General features: G+C 45.2%; 1 protein-coding gene across 2 annotated transcripts in view; it reads left to right on the top strand.

The window, feature by feature from the left end:
* The window catches only part of OTOG (otogelin), a 214,438-nt gene that overhangs the window by 41,839 nt on the left and 154,062 nt on the right, over nucleotides 1-18,537 (top strand). For both annotated transcript variants that reach the window (XM_075567700.1, XM_075567699.1), the window contains exons 4-6: nucleotides 9,508-9,586; nucleotides 15,482-15,574; nucleotides 15,700-15,854. In XM_075567700.1, the coding sequence (XP_075423815.1) occupies nucleotides 9,508-9,586; nucleotides 15,482-15,574; nucleotides 15,700-15,854 (327 nt within the window). The remainder of the gene's footprint in view (nucleotides 1-9,507; nucleotides 9,587-15,481; nucleotides 15,575-15,699; nucleotides 15,855-18,537) is intronic.

Raw genomic sequence — 18,537 nt, 5'->3', positions numbered from 1 at the left:
ACTGGAGTGTAATATCGTCCTTATTCACGGTGTGTTATTGTGTGTCTGTGAGAAGAGCTGTCCCACTGGAGTGTAATATCGTCCTTATTCACGGTGTGTTATTGTGTGTCTGTGAGAAGTGCTGTCCCACTGGAGTGTAATATCGTCCTTATTCATGGTGTGTTATTGTGTGTCTGTGAGAAGTGCTGTCCCACTGGAGTGTAATATCGTCCTTATTCATGGTGTGTTATTGTGTGTCTGTGAGAAGTGCTGTCCCACTGGAGTGTAATATCGTCCTTATTCACGGTGTGTTATTGTGTGTCTGTGAGAAGAGCTGTCCCACTGGAGTGTAATATCGTCCTTATTCACGGTGTGTTATTGTGTGTCTGTGAGAAGTGCTGTCCCACTGGAGTGTAATATCGTCCTTATTCATGGTGTGTTATTGTGTGTCTGTGAGAAGTGCTGTCCCACTGGAGTGTAATATCGTCCTTATTCACGGTGTGTTATTGTGTGTCTGTGAGAAGAGCTGTCCCACTGGAGTGTAATATCGTCCTTATTCACGGTGTGTTATTGTGTGTCTGTGAGAAGTGCTGTCCCACTGGAGTGTAATATCGTCCTTATTCATGGTGTGTTATTGTGTGTCTGTGAGAAGTGCTGTCCCACTGGTGTGTAATATCGTCCTTATTCACAGTGTGTTATTGTGTGTCTGTGAGAAGTGCTGTCCCACTGGAGTGTAATATCGTCCTTATTCATGGTGTGTTATTGTGTGTCTGTGAGAAGTGCTGTCCCACTGGAGTGTAATATCGTCCTTATTCACGGTGTGTTATTGTGTGTCTGTGAGAAGTGCTGTCCCACTGGAGTGTAATATCGTCCTTATTCATGGTGTGTTATTGTGTGTCTGTGAGAAGTGCTGTCCCACTGGAGTGTAATATCGTCCTTATTCACGGTGTGTTATTGTGTGTCTGTGAGAAGTGCTGTCCCACTAAGTGTAATATCGTCCTTATTCACGGTGTGTTATTGTGTGTCTGTGAGAAGTACTGTCCCACTGGAGTGTAATATCGTCCTTATTCATGGTGTGTTATTGTGTGTCTGTGAGAAGTGCTGTCCCACTAAGTGTAATATCGTCCTTATTCACGGTGTGTTATTGTGTGTCTGTGAGAAGTACTGTCCCACTGGAGTGTAATATCGTCCTTATTCACGGTGTGTTATTGTGTGTCTGTGAGAAGTGCTGTCCCACTGGAGTGTAATATCGTCCTTATTCACGGTGTGTTATTGTGTGTCTGTGAGAAGTGCTGTCCCACTGGAGTGTAATATCGTCCTTATTCATGGTGTGTTATTGTGTGTCTGTGAGAAGTGCTGTCCCACTGGAGTGTAATATCGTCCTTATTCACGGTGTGTTATTGTGTGTCTGTGAGAAGTGCTGTCCCACTGGAGTGTAATATCGTCCTTATTCACGGTGTGTTATTGTGTGTCTGTGAGAAGTGCTGTCCCACTGGAGTGTAATATCGTCCTTATTCACGGTGTGTTATTGTGTGTCTGTGAGAAGTGCTGTCCCACTGGAGTGTAATATCGTCCTTATTCATGGTGTGTTATTGTGTGTCTGTGAGAAGTACTGTCCCACTGGAGTGTAATATCGTCCTTATTCACGGTGTGTTATTGTGTGTCTGTGAGAAGTGCTGTCCCACTGGAGTGTAATATCGTCCTTATTCATGGTGTGTTATTGTGTGTCTGTGAGAAGTGCTGTCCCACTGGAGTGTAATATCGTCCTTATTCACGGTGTGTTATTGTGTGTCTGTGAGAAGTGCTGTCCCACTGGAGTGTAATATCGTCCTTATTCATGGTGTGTTATTGTGTGTCTGTGAGAAGTGCTGTCCCACTGGAGTGTAATATCGTCCTTATTCATGGTGTGTTATTGTGTGTCTGTGAGAAGTACTGTCCCACTGGAGTGTAATATCGTCCTTATTCACGGTGTGTTATTGTGTGTCTGTGAGAAGTACTGTCCCACTGGAGTGTAATATCGTCCTTATTCACGGTGTGTTATTGTGTGTCTGTGAGAAGTGCTGTCCCACTGGAGTGTAATATCGTCCTTATTCATGGTGTGTTATTGTGTGTCTGTGAGAAGTGCTGTCCCACTGGAGTGTAATATCGTCCTTATTCATGGTGTGTTATTGTGTGTCTGTGAGAAGTGCTGTCCCACTGGAGTGTAATATCGTCCTTATTCACGGTGTGTTATTGTGTGTCTGTGAGAAGTGCTGTCCCACTGGAGTGTAATATCGTCCTTATTCACGGTGTGTTATTGTGTGTCTGTGAGAAGTGCTGTCCCACTGGAGTGTAATATCGTCCTTATTCACGGTGTGTTATTGTGTGTCTGTGAGAAGTGCTGTCCCACTGGAGTGTAATATCGTCCTTATTCACGGTGTGTTATTGTGTGTCTGTGAGAAGTGCTGTCCCACTGGAGTGTAATATCGTCCTTATTCATGGTGTGTTATTGTGTGTCTGTGAGAAGTGCTGTCCCACTGGAGTGTAATATCGTCCTTATTCACGGTGTGTTATTGTGTGTCTGTGAGAAGTGCTGTCCCACTGGAGTGTAATATCGTCCTTATTCACGGTGTGTTATTGTGTGTCTGTGAGAAGTGCTGTCCCACTGGAGTGTAATATCGTCCTTATTCATGGTGTGTTATTGTGTGTCTGTGAGAAGTGCTGTCCCACTGGAGTGTAATATCGTCCTTATTCATGGTGTGTTATTGTGTGTCTGTGTAGGTTAATCCTTGTTTGACGTATTTGACTGGTTTCACCAATGTAACATCCTAAGTCACATTTGTAGCATTGAATCATATGTAACACCTTTACCCCCGGCTCAAGAAGAGGGGCCACACAAAACAGTCCCTAGGTGTGTGTGTGAGGCGCAGCGGTTTTACCTGCCATCTCAGGGTGCTGGATGCTCCTGCAGGGCCGGTCACAGGGAGCAGAAATTGAGAAAAGTGCCGGTGACCCCCTCCTCTTGTCCCTCCTGGGATCTGAAGAAAATATCCAGGTCCCAAACATTTATAACCTGTGTCCCCACCCCTGTTGCTGGGCAGGACAAGATAAGGTTTACTTAACTAAATCATCTCCTAAAGCAAGGGTGCGGAAACATTTCTGTTTGTCCCCCTGTCTGCTCTCCCCCCCCTGTTGCTCGTGCCCCCCCCCTCGGCTTTGGCATTGTCATGACGACGCGTCGCTGAAGAGCCAGCTTAGAGCAGATAAGAGGGAGTTACAGAGGCCTCACACCTCCCCCTGCATTTAATTAAAATGTTGTGGGAAAGAGCGAAGGGCCTGTGTAAATGTGGCCACCCCACCCAGAATATCCCATGCCCCCCCAGTTTGCGTACCCCTGCCCTAAAGGGTTGATTTTTCCAGTACCTTCTAAAACAGCGGTGCGCAAACTGGGGGGGCACAAGGTTTACAGAGGCCCTGCGCACTTCCCGAAGGCACTTAAATTAAGTGCCGGAGAAGCAGCGAAGGCCTCTGTAAACTGCACTTGCCTTGCTTCTGGAGACACGTCGCCATGGCAAGGCGGCGTCAAATGACGCCGCGAGGTCATGTGACGTCACAACGTTGAAGCCAAGGTAAGATGGGGGGTGCGCGGAGATAGGGGAGAAGCTGGCAGGGGGGCGCAGGGAAAAAAGATTGCGCTCCCCTGTTCTAGAAGAGCAGAAACAGCCAATCACTGAGCTAAGTGATTTGCAACATAAGATTGGTTACTTCCAATTAGCTACTTGAAATAAGTTACTTACTATGAGCTACAACAAGGGCCTGTAAAGGATTTAACCCCTAAACTCCCTGTTGGGACCAGGACTCACTAAGATAAATTTTAGCATACCACAAAGGGTGCTACACATATACTGTATACCAGATTCCTGGATGTCCAGCAGTATGATTCTTTATCCTTTGTCATATTTAAAGTGTCTGGCAGAGATAATTTTGGAGTTGAAATTGGAGGTGAAGATTTGCGGAAGATCTGGACTCTGCACAATAACTTTGTAACTGTGAGAACTTAACTTTCTAAAAGCTGTGATTATTTGTACTCTTCTATCCCCCAGTACCTGGGAAGTCTCTCCTCCTGCATCTCACTATGCCCTCCCTATTACTTTTTCTGTTTAATGTTTCTTCACTCCTTTGTGAACGTCTCTGTTCTCTCCAACTTCCCCACTCCTCACTGCACCATTATTTATACACCTCTCTCCCAACAACTTCTTTACCCCTCAATAAAAAACACCCACACATCCTCTATTCACACCTTCTATCTATTCCTTCCTGCTGCCTGGGATATTCCCTAAGCCTTAAGCCAGACATACACACCTGATCTCATCCATGCCTCCCTGTCATCTCTTCCCCTGTAAATTGTGTTAACCCTCTCATTTTAATACTGACTAACCTTAAAACGTGCCCCACAAATCAAGCATCCCAACAGCCTGCACTCATTTTACTGTCCCACTCAGTCACTCCTACCACCCATTGTGACCAAGCACTACCATCTACAGCACTTATTCCCTCACCTGCTGTCTCTGTAAATTCCCCATCAAACCTCTTAGATTGTAAGCTCTTCGGGGCAGGGATTTCCTTTCCTATTGTCTGATTTTGCTGCACTTATTGTATTATTATAATTCCCTGTACTGTATTCTTTGTGAAACGCTGAGTACACTTTTGGCGCTATATAAATAAAGACATACAATACAATACAATCCTAGTATGACTGCCTGTGGTATCTTGGCATATATGTTTGCAGTGAGTGTTGTTGCATGGTCTTGTGCCATTAACAGCATCCATGAGTTCGGTATGAAGTTTTCTTTTGACTAACTTCAGTCTAAGGCCGAGCTCACGGTGGCTGCTCGGCCGCACGCTTTCGTGCGCGCTCCCGCGCTCAGTCCTGCAGCCCCAGCGATGCCTGCTCCAGCTGCAGGAGATGGGTCGCGGCATTTGGGGGCATGGCGGATGCATCACGGACGCGTCACCGAGCTGGTTCGCCCTCATTCGCTGTACCAGCTCATGTGACGCTGACGTCACGCCACTGCAGCACGAAAATCCAATTTCTTTTGTGGCGGCAAAATGTCGCTGCTTTGCGCCACGTGCACTTGAGGAACTACAATAGGCAATCAGGTAAGAGTCCTTGAAGTGCGCGCGGACGCAAGAGCGCGCATGTAGCGACGCCGCCACTGTGATCTCGGCCTAAGGTTTGGCGGTTGCCGGAATACAAGGATTGGAGGTTTGGGGAAGATGTATTTTAATGTGCATCCTCTGCGTGGGTTGCAGACCTTTGATTATTTTTCGCGTTTCCCCTGGGGCCGGGCTGTATGTAGCCACTTGTGGTATATACGTGTAGTGATTGTTTTCTTGTTGTATTGGAGCAGGTGTTCTCGTGGGGCTTTACTTGCAGTAGTGATTGTTTTGGCAATGGTCTTTGGCTTATATCCCTTCTGTCTGAACGATTCGGTCAGGGTGGTGAAGTGTCTGCTTCTGTCTGTAGTCTCAGAGCATATTCGGTGATATCTTATAGCTTGGCTGTGTATGAGTGGGAGGGAAGCTGGAGTTATGGAGGTAACATCTGTCTGTGGGTTTCTCGTATACAGATGTGTGTAGTTTGCCATTTTTCAGTGTTACTGTTGTATATTCAGACAGCTCACTAGGGTTGCTGAATAATCTATTTTGAGCTTAATTGATGCATGGAATTAATTGAAGGACTCATAAAATTGTTTGAGGTTTTCATCGCCCTCTGTCCATATTATAAACAGTTCAATGTAATATTTGTAAGGTTTGTGGAGGCATGTGGTTAGGAAGCTCTGTCCAAGATTGTCCATAAAAAGATTGGCATATAGTGCCATCCTGGTGCCCATTGCAGTCCCCATTAGTTACAAGACATGTTTGTGCCTGGTACTCACTTAAATTAAATCATCATTAATTGGCTTTCAATGATTGATTGGTTTGGTTTGAATTTTCATAGTAGAATAGTTAAGTAATAATCCCTGAAGATCAGGGCATTATTGGCCAGTAATTTAAATTTTTCATAAAAAAGATACATTTTTGTAATCATATTGATTTTTATCAGCATGATTGTCTACATTCTTATGCTTTTACTGCAAGTTTATTAAAAGTAAATTGTACACACACACACACACACACACACACACACACACACACACACACACACACACACACACACACACACACACACACACCAACCCCCCTATATACACAAACACACTCTGCAGTCCCCCCTACACACTCTGCAGCCCCCCTCCTCTACACCCACAAAACACACTGCAGCCCCCCCCTCTACACCCACAAAACACACTGCAGACACACACACTAACAAAACAGACTGCTGCCCCCTCTACATCCATAAAACACACACCAGCAGCCCCCCTCTACACCCACTGCAGCCCCCATGTAAACCCACACACTGCAGACACACACACACACACACACACAACACTCTGCACCCCTCCTCCACCCACAAAACACACACTGCAGAGACACACAAATCAACAAAACAGACTCTGCCACCTCTACATTCACAAAACTCACACCAGCAGCCCCCCTCTTCACCCACTGCAGCCCCCTGTAAACCCATACACTGCAGACACACACACCAACAAAACACTCTGCACCCCTCATCCAACCACAAAACACACACTGCAGCCACACACACTGCAGCCCCCCCTCTACAAGAACAAAACACACAGCAGAAACACACCAACAAGACTCTGCTGCCCCCTCTACACCCACAAAACACACACCAACAGAAGACACACACTAATAAAACACTCTACTGCTCCCTTTACACCCACAAAACACACACAAAGACCCACAAACCTTTCCCCTCACTCTCCTGTGCGGAGCTCTCTGCAGGCAGGGAGGGGGACGAGTCAGTACCTGGCTGCAGGCAGGGAGGGGGAGGAGTCGGTGCCTGGCTGCAGGGAGGGGGAGGAGTCAGTACCTGGCTGCAGGCAGGGAGGGGGAGGAGTCGGTGCCTGGCTGCAGGCAGGGAGGGGGAGGAGTCAGTGCCTGGCTGCAGGCAGGGTGGGGGAGGAGTCAGTGCCTGGCTGCAGGCAGGGAGGGGGAGGAGTCAGTGCCTGGCTGCAGGGAGGGGGAGGAGTCAGTACCTGGCTGCAGGCAGGGAGGGGGAGGAGTCGGTGCCTGGCTGCAGGCAGGGAGGGGGAGGAGTCAGTGCCTGGCTGCAGGCAGGGAGGGGGAGGAGTCAGTGCCTGGCTGCAGGCAGGGAGGGGGAGGAGTCTGTGCCTGGCTGCAGGCAGGGAGGGGGACAAGTCAGTGCCTGGCTGCAGGCAGGGAGGGGGAGGAGTCGGTGCCTGGCTGCAGGGAGGGGGAGGAGTCAGTGCCTGGCTGCAGGCAGGGAGGGGGAGGAGTCGGTGCCTGGCTGCAGGCAGGGAGGGGGAGGAGTCAGTGCCTGGCTGCAGGCAGGGAGGGGGAGGAGTCGGTGCCTGGCTGCAGGCAGGGTGGGGGAGGAATCAGTGACTGGCTGCAGGCAGGGAGAGGGAGGAGTCAGTGCCTGGCTGCAGGCAGGGTGGGGGAGGAGTCAGTGCCTGGCTGCAGGCAGGGAGGGGGAGGAGTCAGTGCCTGGCTGCAGGCAGGGTGGGGGAGGAGTCAGTGCCTTGCTGGTGGCTTCTGTCCAATCACCTCCCCTGTCTAAGTGCAAATGTCACTCTTTGTGAATGAAACCTGAAAGCTGATTGGCTGAAAAACTTGGCAAGCTGCCATAAATTCCGGGCCATTACTGATTGGATAATGCCCGGAATATTAATCAATCAGAGAGCAGGGATTTCAATAATGCCCGGAAGTTACCAGCTTTAGCCTATAATGCACAATAATGTGGGTATAAGTTAAAGAAAAAAGTTACTAAAAAGTGAATAGGGATTTCTACATGTGTTGGACATTTCTGCCAAAAACATCATACGGTATATAGCTTTAGGCATAAAATAGTGAATTACATTCTCATAGGCAGACTCTATATTTTGTACACAGCAAGAGGAATCAGTGCCTGCATTGAAGTATAGTTGGGTGATGTATCATAGCAAAATTGTTGCAAATTGCATCACTTTCATCTTGCATCTCTATTTGTCAGTATATCACGGTCTTTGCTCCAAGTTTTGCACCATTTACGTCACCTTGGCCTTCGAGGAGAGGCAATAGGAGGCGTTAGGGTTGAGTTACATGATGCACAGATTATAATGAGATGTAGCAAACTCCGTATCTCCCTGCGTCAAAATTTGCTTGGGGTGCTCAACTCCAGGGGTCTTCAAGACCCCCCAACAGGTCAGGTTTTGAGGATATCCCAGCTTCAGCACAGGTGGCTCAATCAGTCTTTGACTGAGCCACTGATTGAGCCACCTGTGCTGAAGCTGAGATATCCTGAAAACCTGACCTGCTGGGGGGGTCTTGAAGACCCCTGGAGTTGGAGATGAGCACCCCTTGTCTATCATAGAAAAATAATACCGGTGTGAGTTTGGATTTTAAGCGGCCGCTTCTAGTATTGGATGAAGTCCAGTACTAATTTGTCTGAGATCCAAAGATTACTGTACGTGGGAAAGATGCCTAGCTTGGAAGGCAAAACTTTTCTAGTGGATTAGGTACTGAATGGCACCTCTGATTTCAATTTCACCCTGAGGGGTGAAAGCAGAGAGAGAAAATAAAACAAAGTCAAAGAAAGAGAGAGAAAGAAGTAAAGAAAGAAAATGGCGGCTCTGTAACTTTGGAACCAATTCCTAGTGGAGGCAAAGGTTGATTGCTTTCAAAAATTGGCTGAAAAAATGGCACAAAATGTCTGCTGTTTCCCCCCCAATTACTGTAGATGTAGAATCTAGTTTGTGAATTTTGGAGTTGAAATACAGCAGTTGACTAGAACTACGATTTGAATCCAAGCTTATAGTTTGCGTAGGTGCTTATCTATCAATAAATGTATAACACGCACCAGCCAGAGTGAGTTGGTTGAGTGGTTAAGCGGTAACTTCACTTATTGCGGGCGGGCTTGGTTCAGATACCAGTGGGCAGCTCCCTGTGTTTTATGCATCAATAGAGTGTGAGCTCTGTGGGACAGGGACCTGAGCCTGAAAACCTGTATGTGCGGCACTGCATAAAAAAATCTCAAGTAGTTTTTTAAATGTATTAAAGTCTCACAAAGCTGAAAAGTTTGCACATTTATTCATTATGAAATTAAGGGCCATATTCACTAAGGAGTGCTAAACTGTAGGGCGAGTGAATGAGGTGTAAGGTGCCCTATGGTTTAGCACTATGCGTAAATATAAACCCCGAGTAAGATATTAGTGTTTGACTTTTGCACAAGTGCAGAAATCATACACTTTGTGAATGTTTTTCCCGTTTATTTGTACTTCAGACGCTCTCCATCTGTTACATTGTATATCAAAGACACTGCAAGCCTGTGTAATACACAACTGCAGTGTGTCTCGTTGTATATTTAATGGCATAGCTGAAAGTACGGGACCATTATACTAATTCACCTGTTTTCCTTCACAGGAAATAGGAACATCCCTTAATAAAGTCCAACCCACATTCATTTCTCCAGTAGAAAGAAGAATCCATAAAGTGAAGTGTGGTAAGTTCTAAATTCTAATGATGAATTATTTATTCTTTACTCTTTTATTCTTTACTATCACTGCACGCACATTGAAATCTAAACGTGTTTAGGATATGGTTCATTGAAGTGTGGGGCCAGAAAGCCGTTTGCTGCCGTTCGCTGATGTTAGTTGATGTTAAAGTGATGTTAAAGCTGCTCTATTTCTATCTGAAACACATAAGCCCTTTATCCCCTGTACCCAATTTTCCAACTTTATCTGTCCATGAAATGTCTGTGAATTCCCTGTATAACCCTGTTCTTTTATCGTAACCGTGTATTTTCTATAACTCTGTGCCCAGGACATACTTGAAATCGAGAGGTAACTCTCAATGTATTACTTCCTGGTAAAACATTTTTATAAATAAATAAAAAATATATAAACAATCTGACTAGACAGGTGTAAGATGTCACTACACTCTTCTCCAAATTAGAATATTTCCCATACACATTTATAGCTATTACACTGCTGTAGGCACACTACCTCATTTTAAATATAGTTGTATCTGTTAGGAAGTGTCATTACATTACAACGTTATCAACAATTTAAAGACAATAGGATCGGCAGCCAGGCAAAGAACTTGGGCCCAGCCAGTGGTTAGACCCAACCTCCAACGGGGGACGCCCCTGCAGCTACCATCCCCCCACAGCCACAGGCCTGTGACACTTGTCCCGGCTCCCCCTACCCCCTGTCAGCGGCCCTGTCCATTACACTAGGATGATATTAGCTCTTGTGTAGTTCTCTGAACAGGCAAATGGTGCTTAAAAGGTTTAAAACAACAACAACAACAACAACAACCCACTATTGTATTTAAACATTGCCTGTATAACTGGGTCAGGACGAAGGACTGTAATAGTGTTTGTTGTAATATTGAGTTAATTAATGGGTGTGTGAACTAGACCTAACACATTCCCATTAAGTGCCCCAAACAAAGTTACAACTTCTACTGATCCGCATCCTTGGCCAAGACATTTGCCGTTTTGCAACATTGCTACATCGAACCATGGAACAGCAGATAAAGAATATACGGATTGGTCTCTGTCATAACCCCATCAATCTGCTAAAGAAGCAAAGCAGCGCCCATTACCCAAGACTTATATTTCTGGCCTCACGGGTATATTTATAAAAGTCTCCCAGCTGCAAAACTGGGCAAAACCAGTGCAAACAGCATTACCATGTGCATCAAAGACAAATAATTGTGTTGCACGCAGCTGGAGTTTTTCTTTTGATAAATCGATGCAATTCTTCGGCACTGGTTTTGCATGTGGGATATTTTTGTTAATAGCCCTCATAATGTCACCGACTTGGAGAATATTGCCTTCCCAAGTCAACAAGGTCAAGTAAAGTTATTTATTCCTTATATCATTGGTTAATTGGATTCAAAAGCAAATTTCCCAGTAAATTGAGATACATCCCAATCATAGTACATCTTGTCTTTCAAAGGCTTTACAAATGATTGACTTGGATACGAGTGTGCGACTCTGCCTTTTTTCGGTTTCAAGTATTGAAATGAAATCTTCTTTCCGGATGAAAAGATGCCTCTCTACTGCTGCGGCAGAGTTTATTCGAGCATTTGCCCGTTCTCTGCCGCAGCAGTAGCCTGGCGCGCGCCCGAGAGTGACGGGCGCGCGCCGAAGCAGCGGAAGAGCGCCCTTCGATCGGGGCGCTCTCCCTACCGCTGCCGGGTCCGCCGGGTCCCCCGGAACCCCCTGCCGCTGTCCCGCGATCGCGGGACACCAGGGCTCCCTCGGGGAGCCCCTGGACGCGCGTGCAGGGGGCGCACGCTCCCGATGACGCGTGACCGCGCGTCTATGACGCGCGGCACGCCTAGGGGCGGCCACTAGCAAGCCGGGAGATTTCCCGGCTTGCGGTACCGACCACACTCGGATAAAGTGTGTCGGTACTGTAGCTAGTGGAATGGTCATCCAAGTTCAGACTTTCTTATACTAAATAAGCATATTCTGCACCAAACTATGCAGGCATGTACTGTACTCTGTCTGCACCTGCCTGACCAGGTGTTTTAAGGGAACTGTCCATGGTTAAAGGAATGTGTTCATCTGTGCTAAAGAGAAGAAATGTGATCTCTCTGAATTGCACTGACATTAAGGAGTTCACACTAAACGTAATAACCAACGCTTAACGATAATAACATCAATGATGTGCAGAGATAACACAGTGCTTAAAGGTTTTAGTTCCAAGTGTATTTGAGATATACCAGCAGAATATATTGTTCAGTAAAGTTTTACATGTACAGTATCCAATGCAACAACAATGTTGAATGCACTCCCATGAAGTTATAAATGTGAATAATTTTAATTAGCTATGTACGTCCTTTCCATGTACATTTTAGTTATGTAGATTTTTGCCCAGTACACCATATGCTCTGGGGTTTTCTCACCTCGCGTATATCTTTTTATGTTGAGTGAATACATAAGGTTGAATATAAAGTTGAACTCCAGCCATTGTGTCTGCCAATTCTTTAATTAACTGTCCCTTTACTGTCCAGTACAAAATGTGTCAGTTACATATATTTAAAGGAGACGTCCAAGTGTGCCATTTAAATAAATACAATCGTTTGAAGCAGGGGGTCTCTGGAGCTGAACTGCATTTATTTTAAGCTGCTGGGACCTTACCTCGGCAGGGGTACTGGTAGGAGCTCCGGCTAGGCTAGCAGGGGTTCTCGTAATGGAGGGTTTAGAGGCTCTGTGTCACGCGGGCCAATAGGAAGACATGTCATCCAGTGTGGCCTCCTATTGGCCAACGTAAGTGGGACATTTAAACTGAAGGCACCCCCTACAGAGGTAAGTATCTCTGAAAGCAGGGGGTTCCCTGAGCTGAAATTAATACAGTTCTGCTCAAGAGACCCCATGCCCCCTGCTTCAAACATATTTAAAATATATAAATAAATATATATATATATACATATATATTTTTTTTAAATGCCACGCTTAGACTGTCTATTAAAAATATAAGTGTTGATTGGCTTTAGGTTGAGAGATCTTCATAGATTCAATTACAATCTCCAGGGCTTTCAAAACGTTACAGGTTTCTTCTGTGTACAAGAAGTATGCATTAAACCGAAGATTCTTTGGCAGACAAAAGGTTAAAGCCGGTTTAGACTTGGACGTTTAATGGATTACCAAGTATTGCTACAGTATTTAATCCATCTAAATCCAAAGTGCTTTGATATGTTGCTATTAAATCCATTTAAATCCAAAGTGTCTTGATAGATTGCACATACTAAATTCATCAAAGTCCATTTCATATATGCAATTTGTTGTTCTTGACATTGAAACCTCATTTTCTTTCACCAATGTTGCTCTGCATTATACAGTATAATACTATACACTGTTTTTTCCTCGGGTTTTTTTTTACATATTTCACGGAGCACTGATTTTGTGAAGAACAGCGCAGAGGAGGACAATTTTCTCTGCAAAGACCAATGTTACATTGTGACAAGTTATTTTAGGCTATGTCTTCTGGGGCATTTTAATATGTGTTATGCTCTAGCGCAGGGGGGCGCAAACTTTTTTCCCTGCGCCCCCCTGTCGGCAGTCCCCTCACTCCCGCGCCCCCCCTAACCCCCACTTACCTGCACTCCGGCGTCATGACGGCACGTTGCCATAGCAACGTGATGTCACATGACCTCACGGCGTCATTTTGACGCCGCGTTGCCACGGCGCCGCAGGAAGGAAGCCGCTGGAGCCTAGGTAAGTAAGGTTTACAGAGGCCCTGCAGCTCCCCCGGCACTTAATTTAAGTGCCTTCGAGAAGCGCGTGGGGCCTCTGTAAACCCCGCGCTCCCCACCGGCTGTCTCGCACCCCCCCTGGGGGTCGCGCCCCCCAGTTTGCGCACCGCTGTTCTAGCGCAGCGGTGTGCAAATTTTTTGCGCTGTGGCTCCCTTCCTGGGAGCCGCAGCGTTCGCACCCCCCCTCTCCCAATGGCTTGGCGTCAAATGACGTCGCGGGTCATGTGACGTCACATGACATTGCCATGGCGACGCGTCGCCGAATACCCGGCTGGCAGCAGGTGAGTTACAGAGGCCTCACGCCTCCCCTGGCATTTAATTTAAATGCCGTGGGGAAGAGCGCAGGGCCTCTGTAACTGCTGGCGCCCCCCCTGGGGGGCGCACCCCCAGTTTGCACACCGCTGCTCCAGCATAGGAGTAGCCAATTCCAGTCCTCAAGAGCCACCAGCAGGTCAGGTATTAAAGATATCCCTGCTTAGCACAGGTGACTCTAATTGAGCCACTAATTGAGCCACCTGTGCGGAAGCAGGGATATCCTTAAAATCGAACCTGTTGGTGGCCCTTGGGGACTGGAGTTGGCCGCTCCTGCTGTAGCACATAGAGATACGGATACACTGTATGCACAGTACTACTTGTATTTATTAGGGTGTTTGGGAGCACATAGAGATACCGATACACTGTATGCACAGCACTACTTGTATTTATTAGGGTGTTTGGGAGCACATAGAGATACCGACACACTGTATGCACAGTACTACTTGTATTTATTAGGGTGTTTGGGAGCACATTGAGTGGCTGCCATGCATTCTTGCAGGGAATAATGGGTTTGAGTTCTTGATAAAGTTCGATTCTAAAACCTCGAGAGATTGAACAGATAAGAACAATGTGCTTAATAACTGCAGTGTTTCACTCTCCTTTACTTCTCTATGCAAATCTTTATGTAAAAAGATTACACCTTTTAATGGAAAAAAAATCCAGTTTTCCAGCTTCCTATCGATCACCCACAGAGCCGGCGAAATGCGTATTGCGTACTCTCTGCAGCCGAGGTGTGCAACCCTGCCGCCAATCGCCGCAAGTGTCGAATTGCTCATGAAAGTGTGGCGAATTGGAGTTTGCCAGCTTGTGTCCGGTAAAAATTGAGGTAATATCGGACACGCATGTGTCTGGTATTACCGCTGTCTAGGCGGGAAGCGCGGCGGTGTCGGCAAGCGCGAATGCCGCGGCTGCGGCTGATTGAAACGCTGGCACTGAGGGGGCGGGCCGCGGACGGTGGCCGGAGCAGTGAGGTGAGTGCTGAGCGGAGGAGAGGATGACCAATCAGAGAACGGTGGTGGCGGAGCCTGCACCACGGCGCGCTGGCGCCAGAGATTCCTGCAGGGACGAGTTCCGGTGCTGTCTGTCAGGAGATAAGGTCATGGTGTGGCGAGATTGAAAAATAGGTTCCCACCTCTACACTACAGGGACAAGGCTCAGTGAGTAAAGGCACCGACTCTGAAAACAATGGCACTGAGTTTGGATCAGGGGAACCTGGTTCTATTCCCGGTGTCGGCTCCTTGTGACCTTGGGCAAGTCACTTTATCTCCCTGTGCCTCTGGCACCAGAAACATAGATTATAAGGTCACCTGGGAAGGAACTGTGTTTGTAACTATGTGCTGCGTACCACACACTATACTGTAATTGTGATGTGCTTTGAGTCCCATTCGGACAAAAACCCTATATGAAATAAAGTTATTATTACTTCCAGAGAGGAAGTGGCTCAGTGAGTAAAGACACTGGCACTGAGAGTTTGAAGCAGGGGAACCTGGTTCAATTCCCGGCTCCTTGTGACCTTGGGCAGTCACTTTATCTCCCTGTGCCTCAGGCACCAAAAAACATAGATTGTAAGCTCCACAGGGCAGGGACTGTGTCTGCAAAATGTCTCTGTAAAGCGCTACGTAAAACTGGAAGCGCTATACAAGAACATACTTTTATTATTTTTCTATATGCCTATTCCAGTTAGATAAGCCATGTGTATTCACCTCCTGGTCTATTTTAGTTACTCTAAATGCAGTCTTCTCAATGGGAAATAAGCATTGATATGTAATGAGTACAGGATAAAGACAAGGCGAATATCTTGTGTTTCCCTTAGAAGCTGCCCCTTGCTTTAACGGAGGTGAATGTGTGCAGAAGAGGTTTTGTGACTGCAGCCGATATAATGCATCTGGATCAAGATGTCAAATAGGTACTGTACAGTATGTTGTCTGCTGAGCATTGTAATATACTGTATTAGAAATCATGTTGATTACAATCGTCATGCACAGTGGTCACAATTCCAGTTGTACATTCATTCAATCCTGTTATTTACAGTGTATGACACAGGGGCCGAGAGAGATAATATATGTCGAACATGGGGACAATACCATTTTGAAACCTTTGACGGACTGTACTACTTTTTCCCGGGAAAGTTCACCTATGACCTCTTACGACAAAATGAGGCTGACGAACAAAGCTTTTCAATACAGGTGAGATGCCATATTGTTTTTTTTTCCAACTGAGATACAGTATTAGAAGCACAGATCATATCCACGTGACATGTTACAAGAGAATATCTTTGGTATGGTTAGTGCTTAGCTGCTAAGATAAGGCACTGAGCAAGTTAGTGTAGCCACAGGGGGTAATACTGTAGATCTGTTTCTACTGCATACAGAGTTCTTTGTCTCATAGAGGTATACAAAGTATGAAGTCCCACAAGCAAACATTAGTGAGATTATTGGGATATAATCAAATGGATGAGAGTTTAGCTATTAGTAACCAGACATTAAAACAAATTACGGTGGGTAAACAAAGTGACAAAAACCCTCCACCATACAGTGTACATTTGCATGTCATTACCCAGAATCCCTGGCTGCAATGGAAGCACTGTTTGCTAAATGATAATGGGGAAAGACGGTGGCTGCAGGCCTGTTTGAGACATGCAAGTGTGCCCACAAGTGGCTATTCGTAACACACTCTTGAAGACTTCATTTCAGTGTCATAATAAATGGTGAAAATAAACATGATTACAGCTAAATGAGTGAACCTGAGAAAACTTCAAGATTAAACTTGTTTGCCGTCTAAAACAAATGGTTGCATAAGAAATAATGTAGCTGATGACTTCTATGAATCTCGAGGTTTTGTAAAATAAGTGATGCTATTTAAGACTTATTTAAGATTGTTAACAACACTAGCCTCAAAGACTTCACATGAGTCTTAATCATTGAAGACAGTATTATTCCATTAAAAATTCCTATTTGTTGGTGTTCGTTACCCCAAATCACATTGATTTGACTCACAACTACACTAATTAAATGAGTTCTGTAATATTTTGGGGGGAAATATTGAAACAACATGAGTAAGCTTTGCCTAATCAGAGCAGACATTGCATTGGTTTAATACTGTATTTGAGCATTCATTAAGCTGGTCAAATTCCTTCAAAATTGACACCTTTAAAAACATCTATAGACAGTATGAAGATCACATACTAAAATGATACGTTTAGATGATGTGTAATTCCCCATTAGTTTTCCAGCTTTATTCCCATATCTATATAGATTAAAGTGTCTATATTGCATTTTACTTCCTTTCTCTGCAGCCTTATCTCACATATGTCTTTAAAAAAAAAAATATTTCTCTTTTGTGGCCAAAGATGGTTTTAGTTTAAATGTCCTGTACGCTTCGCTTAGCTCGTCCATCGCTTACCTGGATTCCGTGTCTCTTTCCTTCCTTTGGTTTATTTGGAAAAGCCATTATTTCTCCCCTTAGCACCGTCTTTGCTGTTTCCCAATACAATTTTCCTTTTTGGTGGGCATTGTTATTGTCTTTGAATTGGTACCTTTTGTTCAGTAGGATAGCTTTAAACTCCTCATTGTGACATAAGTGTGAAGGGAACCTCCATATCCTATCGTTGTGCCCTTTCTGCCCAATATTTAGCCTTATTCATACTGGGGCATGGTCAGAAATCAAGATGTTTTCAAAGGAAGCCATACCCAGGTTAGGGATGAGATTATCACTTATTAAAAAACAATTGATTCTTGAAAAGGTATTATGAAGATGGGAGAAAAAGGAGTATTCCCTCTCTATGGGATTTAGTAACGTCCAGCAGTCCGTCGCCCCTAGCGCTTCCCGCAGAGTCTTAATACTCTTCTGTCCTGGATTTAGTCCCCTCTGTTGTATATTTTGCCCTGGTTTGTCTAACAATGGATCTTGAGCTACATTAAAATCTCCGCCCACTATAGTATTGTTACTTTTGTCTTTCAATATTTCTTTCCACCGTGCTCTGGGAAAAGCTCTGGCTATTCTCTTTGGGGCCATATAGATTATAAATGTTTAATTCTGTTTTGTGTGTTTTTACTCTGCATTGCACCAGTCTCCCCGTTGTGTCCCCAGAGGAAGTTATTATTTCCAGGGGCAGTGCTTTATTAATTAGAATTGCTACACCTCCCTTCTTTCCCACTGCTGGGGAATAAATACATTCTCCCACCAAGTCCCGCTTAAGTTTTTTTTACTTTCGTCTTCATTCAGGTGGGTTTCCTGAACTAGTGCAATATCTGTCCTTCATTTTTTCAGGTGTCTAAGAATGTTGTTTCTTTTTATTGGAGAATGTATGCCCTTTACATTCCAAGAGACTATTTTCATGTACATTTTACTGTGTGTGTGATTATGTACTTGCGGTTCTCCTGCTGCCTTTGTGGGTATCTTACTCTCTCTTCTACAGCGCACCGTAACATAAACATCACTTGTATGGACTTTCCTTTTTTCCAGGAGCAGCACCTGCCTCCCATCCTTTTGTGATATTTCACTCCTCCCGTTCCGCCATATAATATATATACTTCAATTTATGACTGACTAATAAGCTTTTGGCTTTTCTAACTACTAGTTAGGCCTTATTATCCTGTTATACCCCTTACCACTTACATATATAAACATATTTAACTGCTGCTTGTATTAGCATAACTTGTTTTTTATCTACTTAGTTACTTTACTAGCTTGGCCTTGAACTTCGGCCTTCCCCAATAACTGTTAACAAGGCAATTCTTCTAGTCCCCTCTACTCCACAAACTTTTTCCCTCCTCCCTTTAATCTCAGGATACTGCAAGAAGTACTTTAATCTCATGGTTACCCCAAGAAACACTTTTAGTCCTTTGCCCTATTCCAAGACCTCAAGAT

The sequence above is a fragment of the Ascaphus truei genome, chromosome 12, assembly GCF_040206685.1.
Source record: "Ascaphus truei isolate aAscTru1 chromosome 12, aAscTru1.hap1, whole genome shotgun sequence".
NCBI lineage: Eukaryota > Metazoa > Chordata > Amphibia > Anura > Ascaphidae > Ascaphus > Ascaphus truei.
This window is presented reverse-complemented; position numbering and strand designations above follow the sequence as displayed.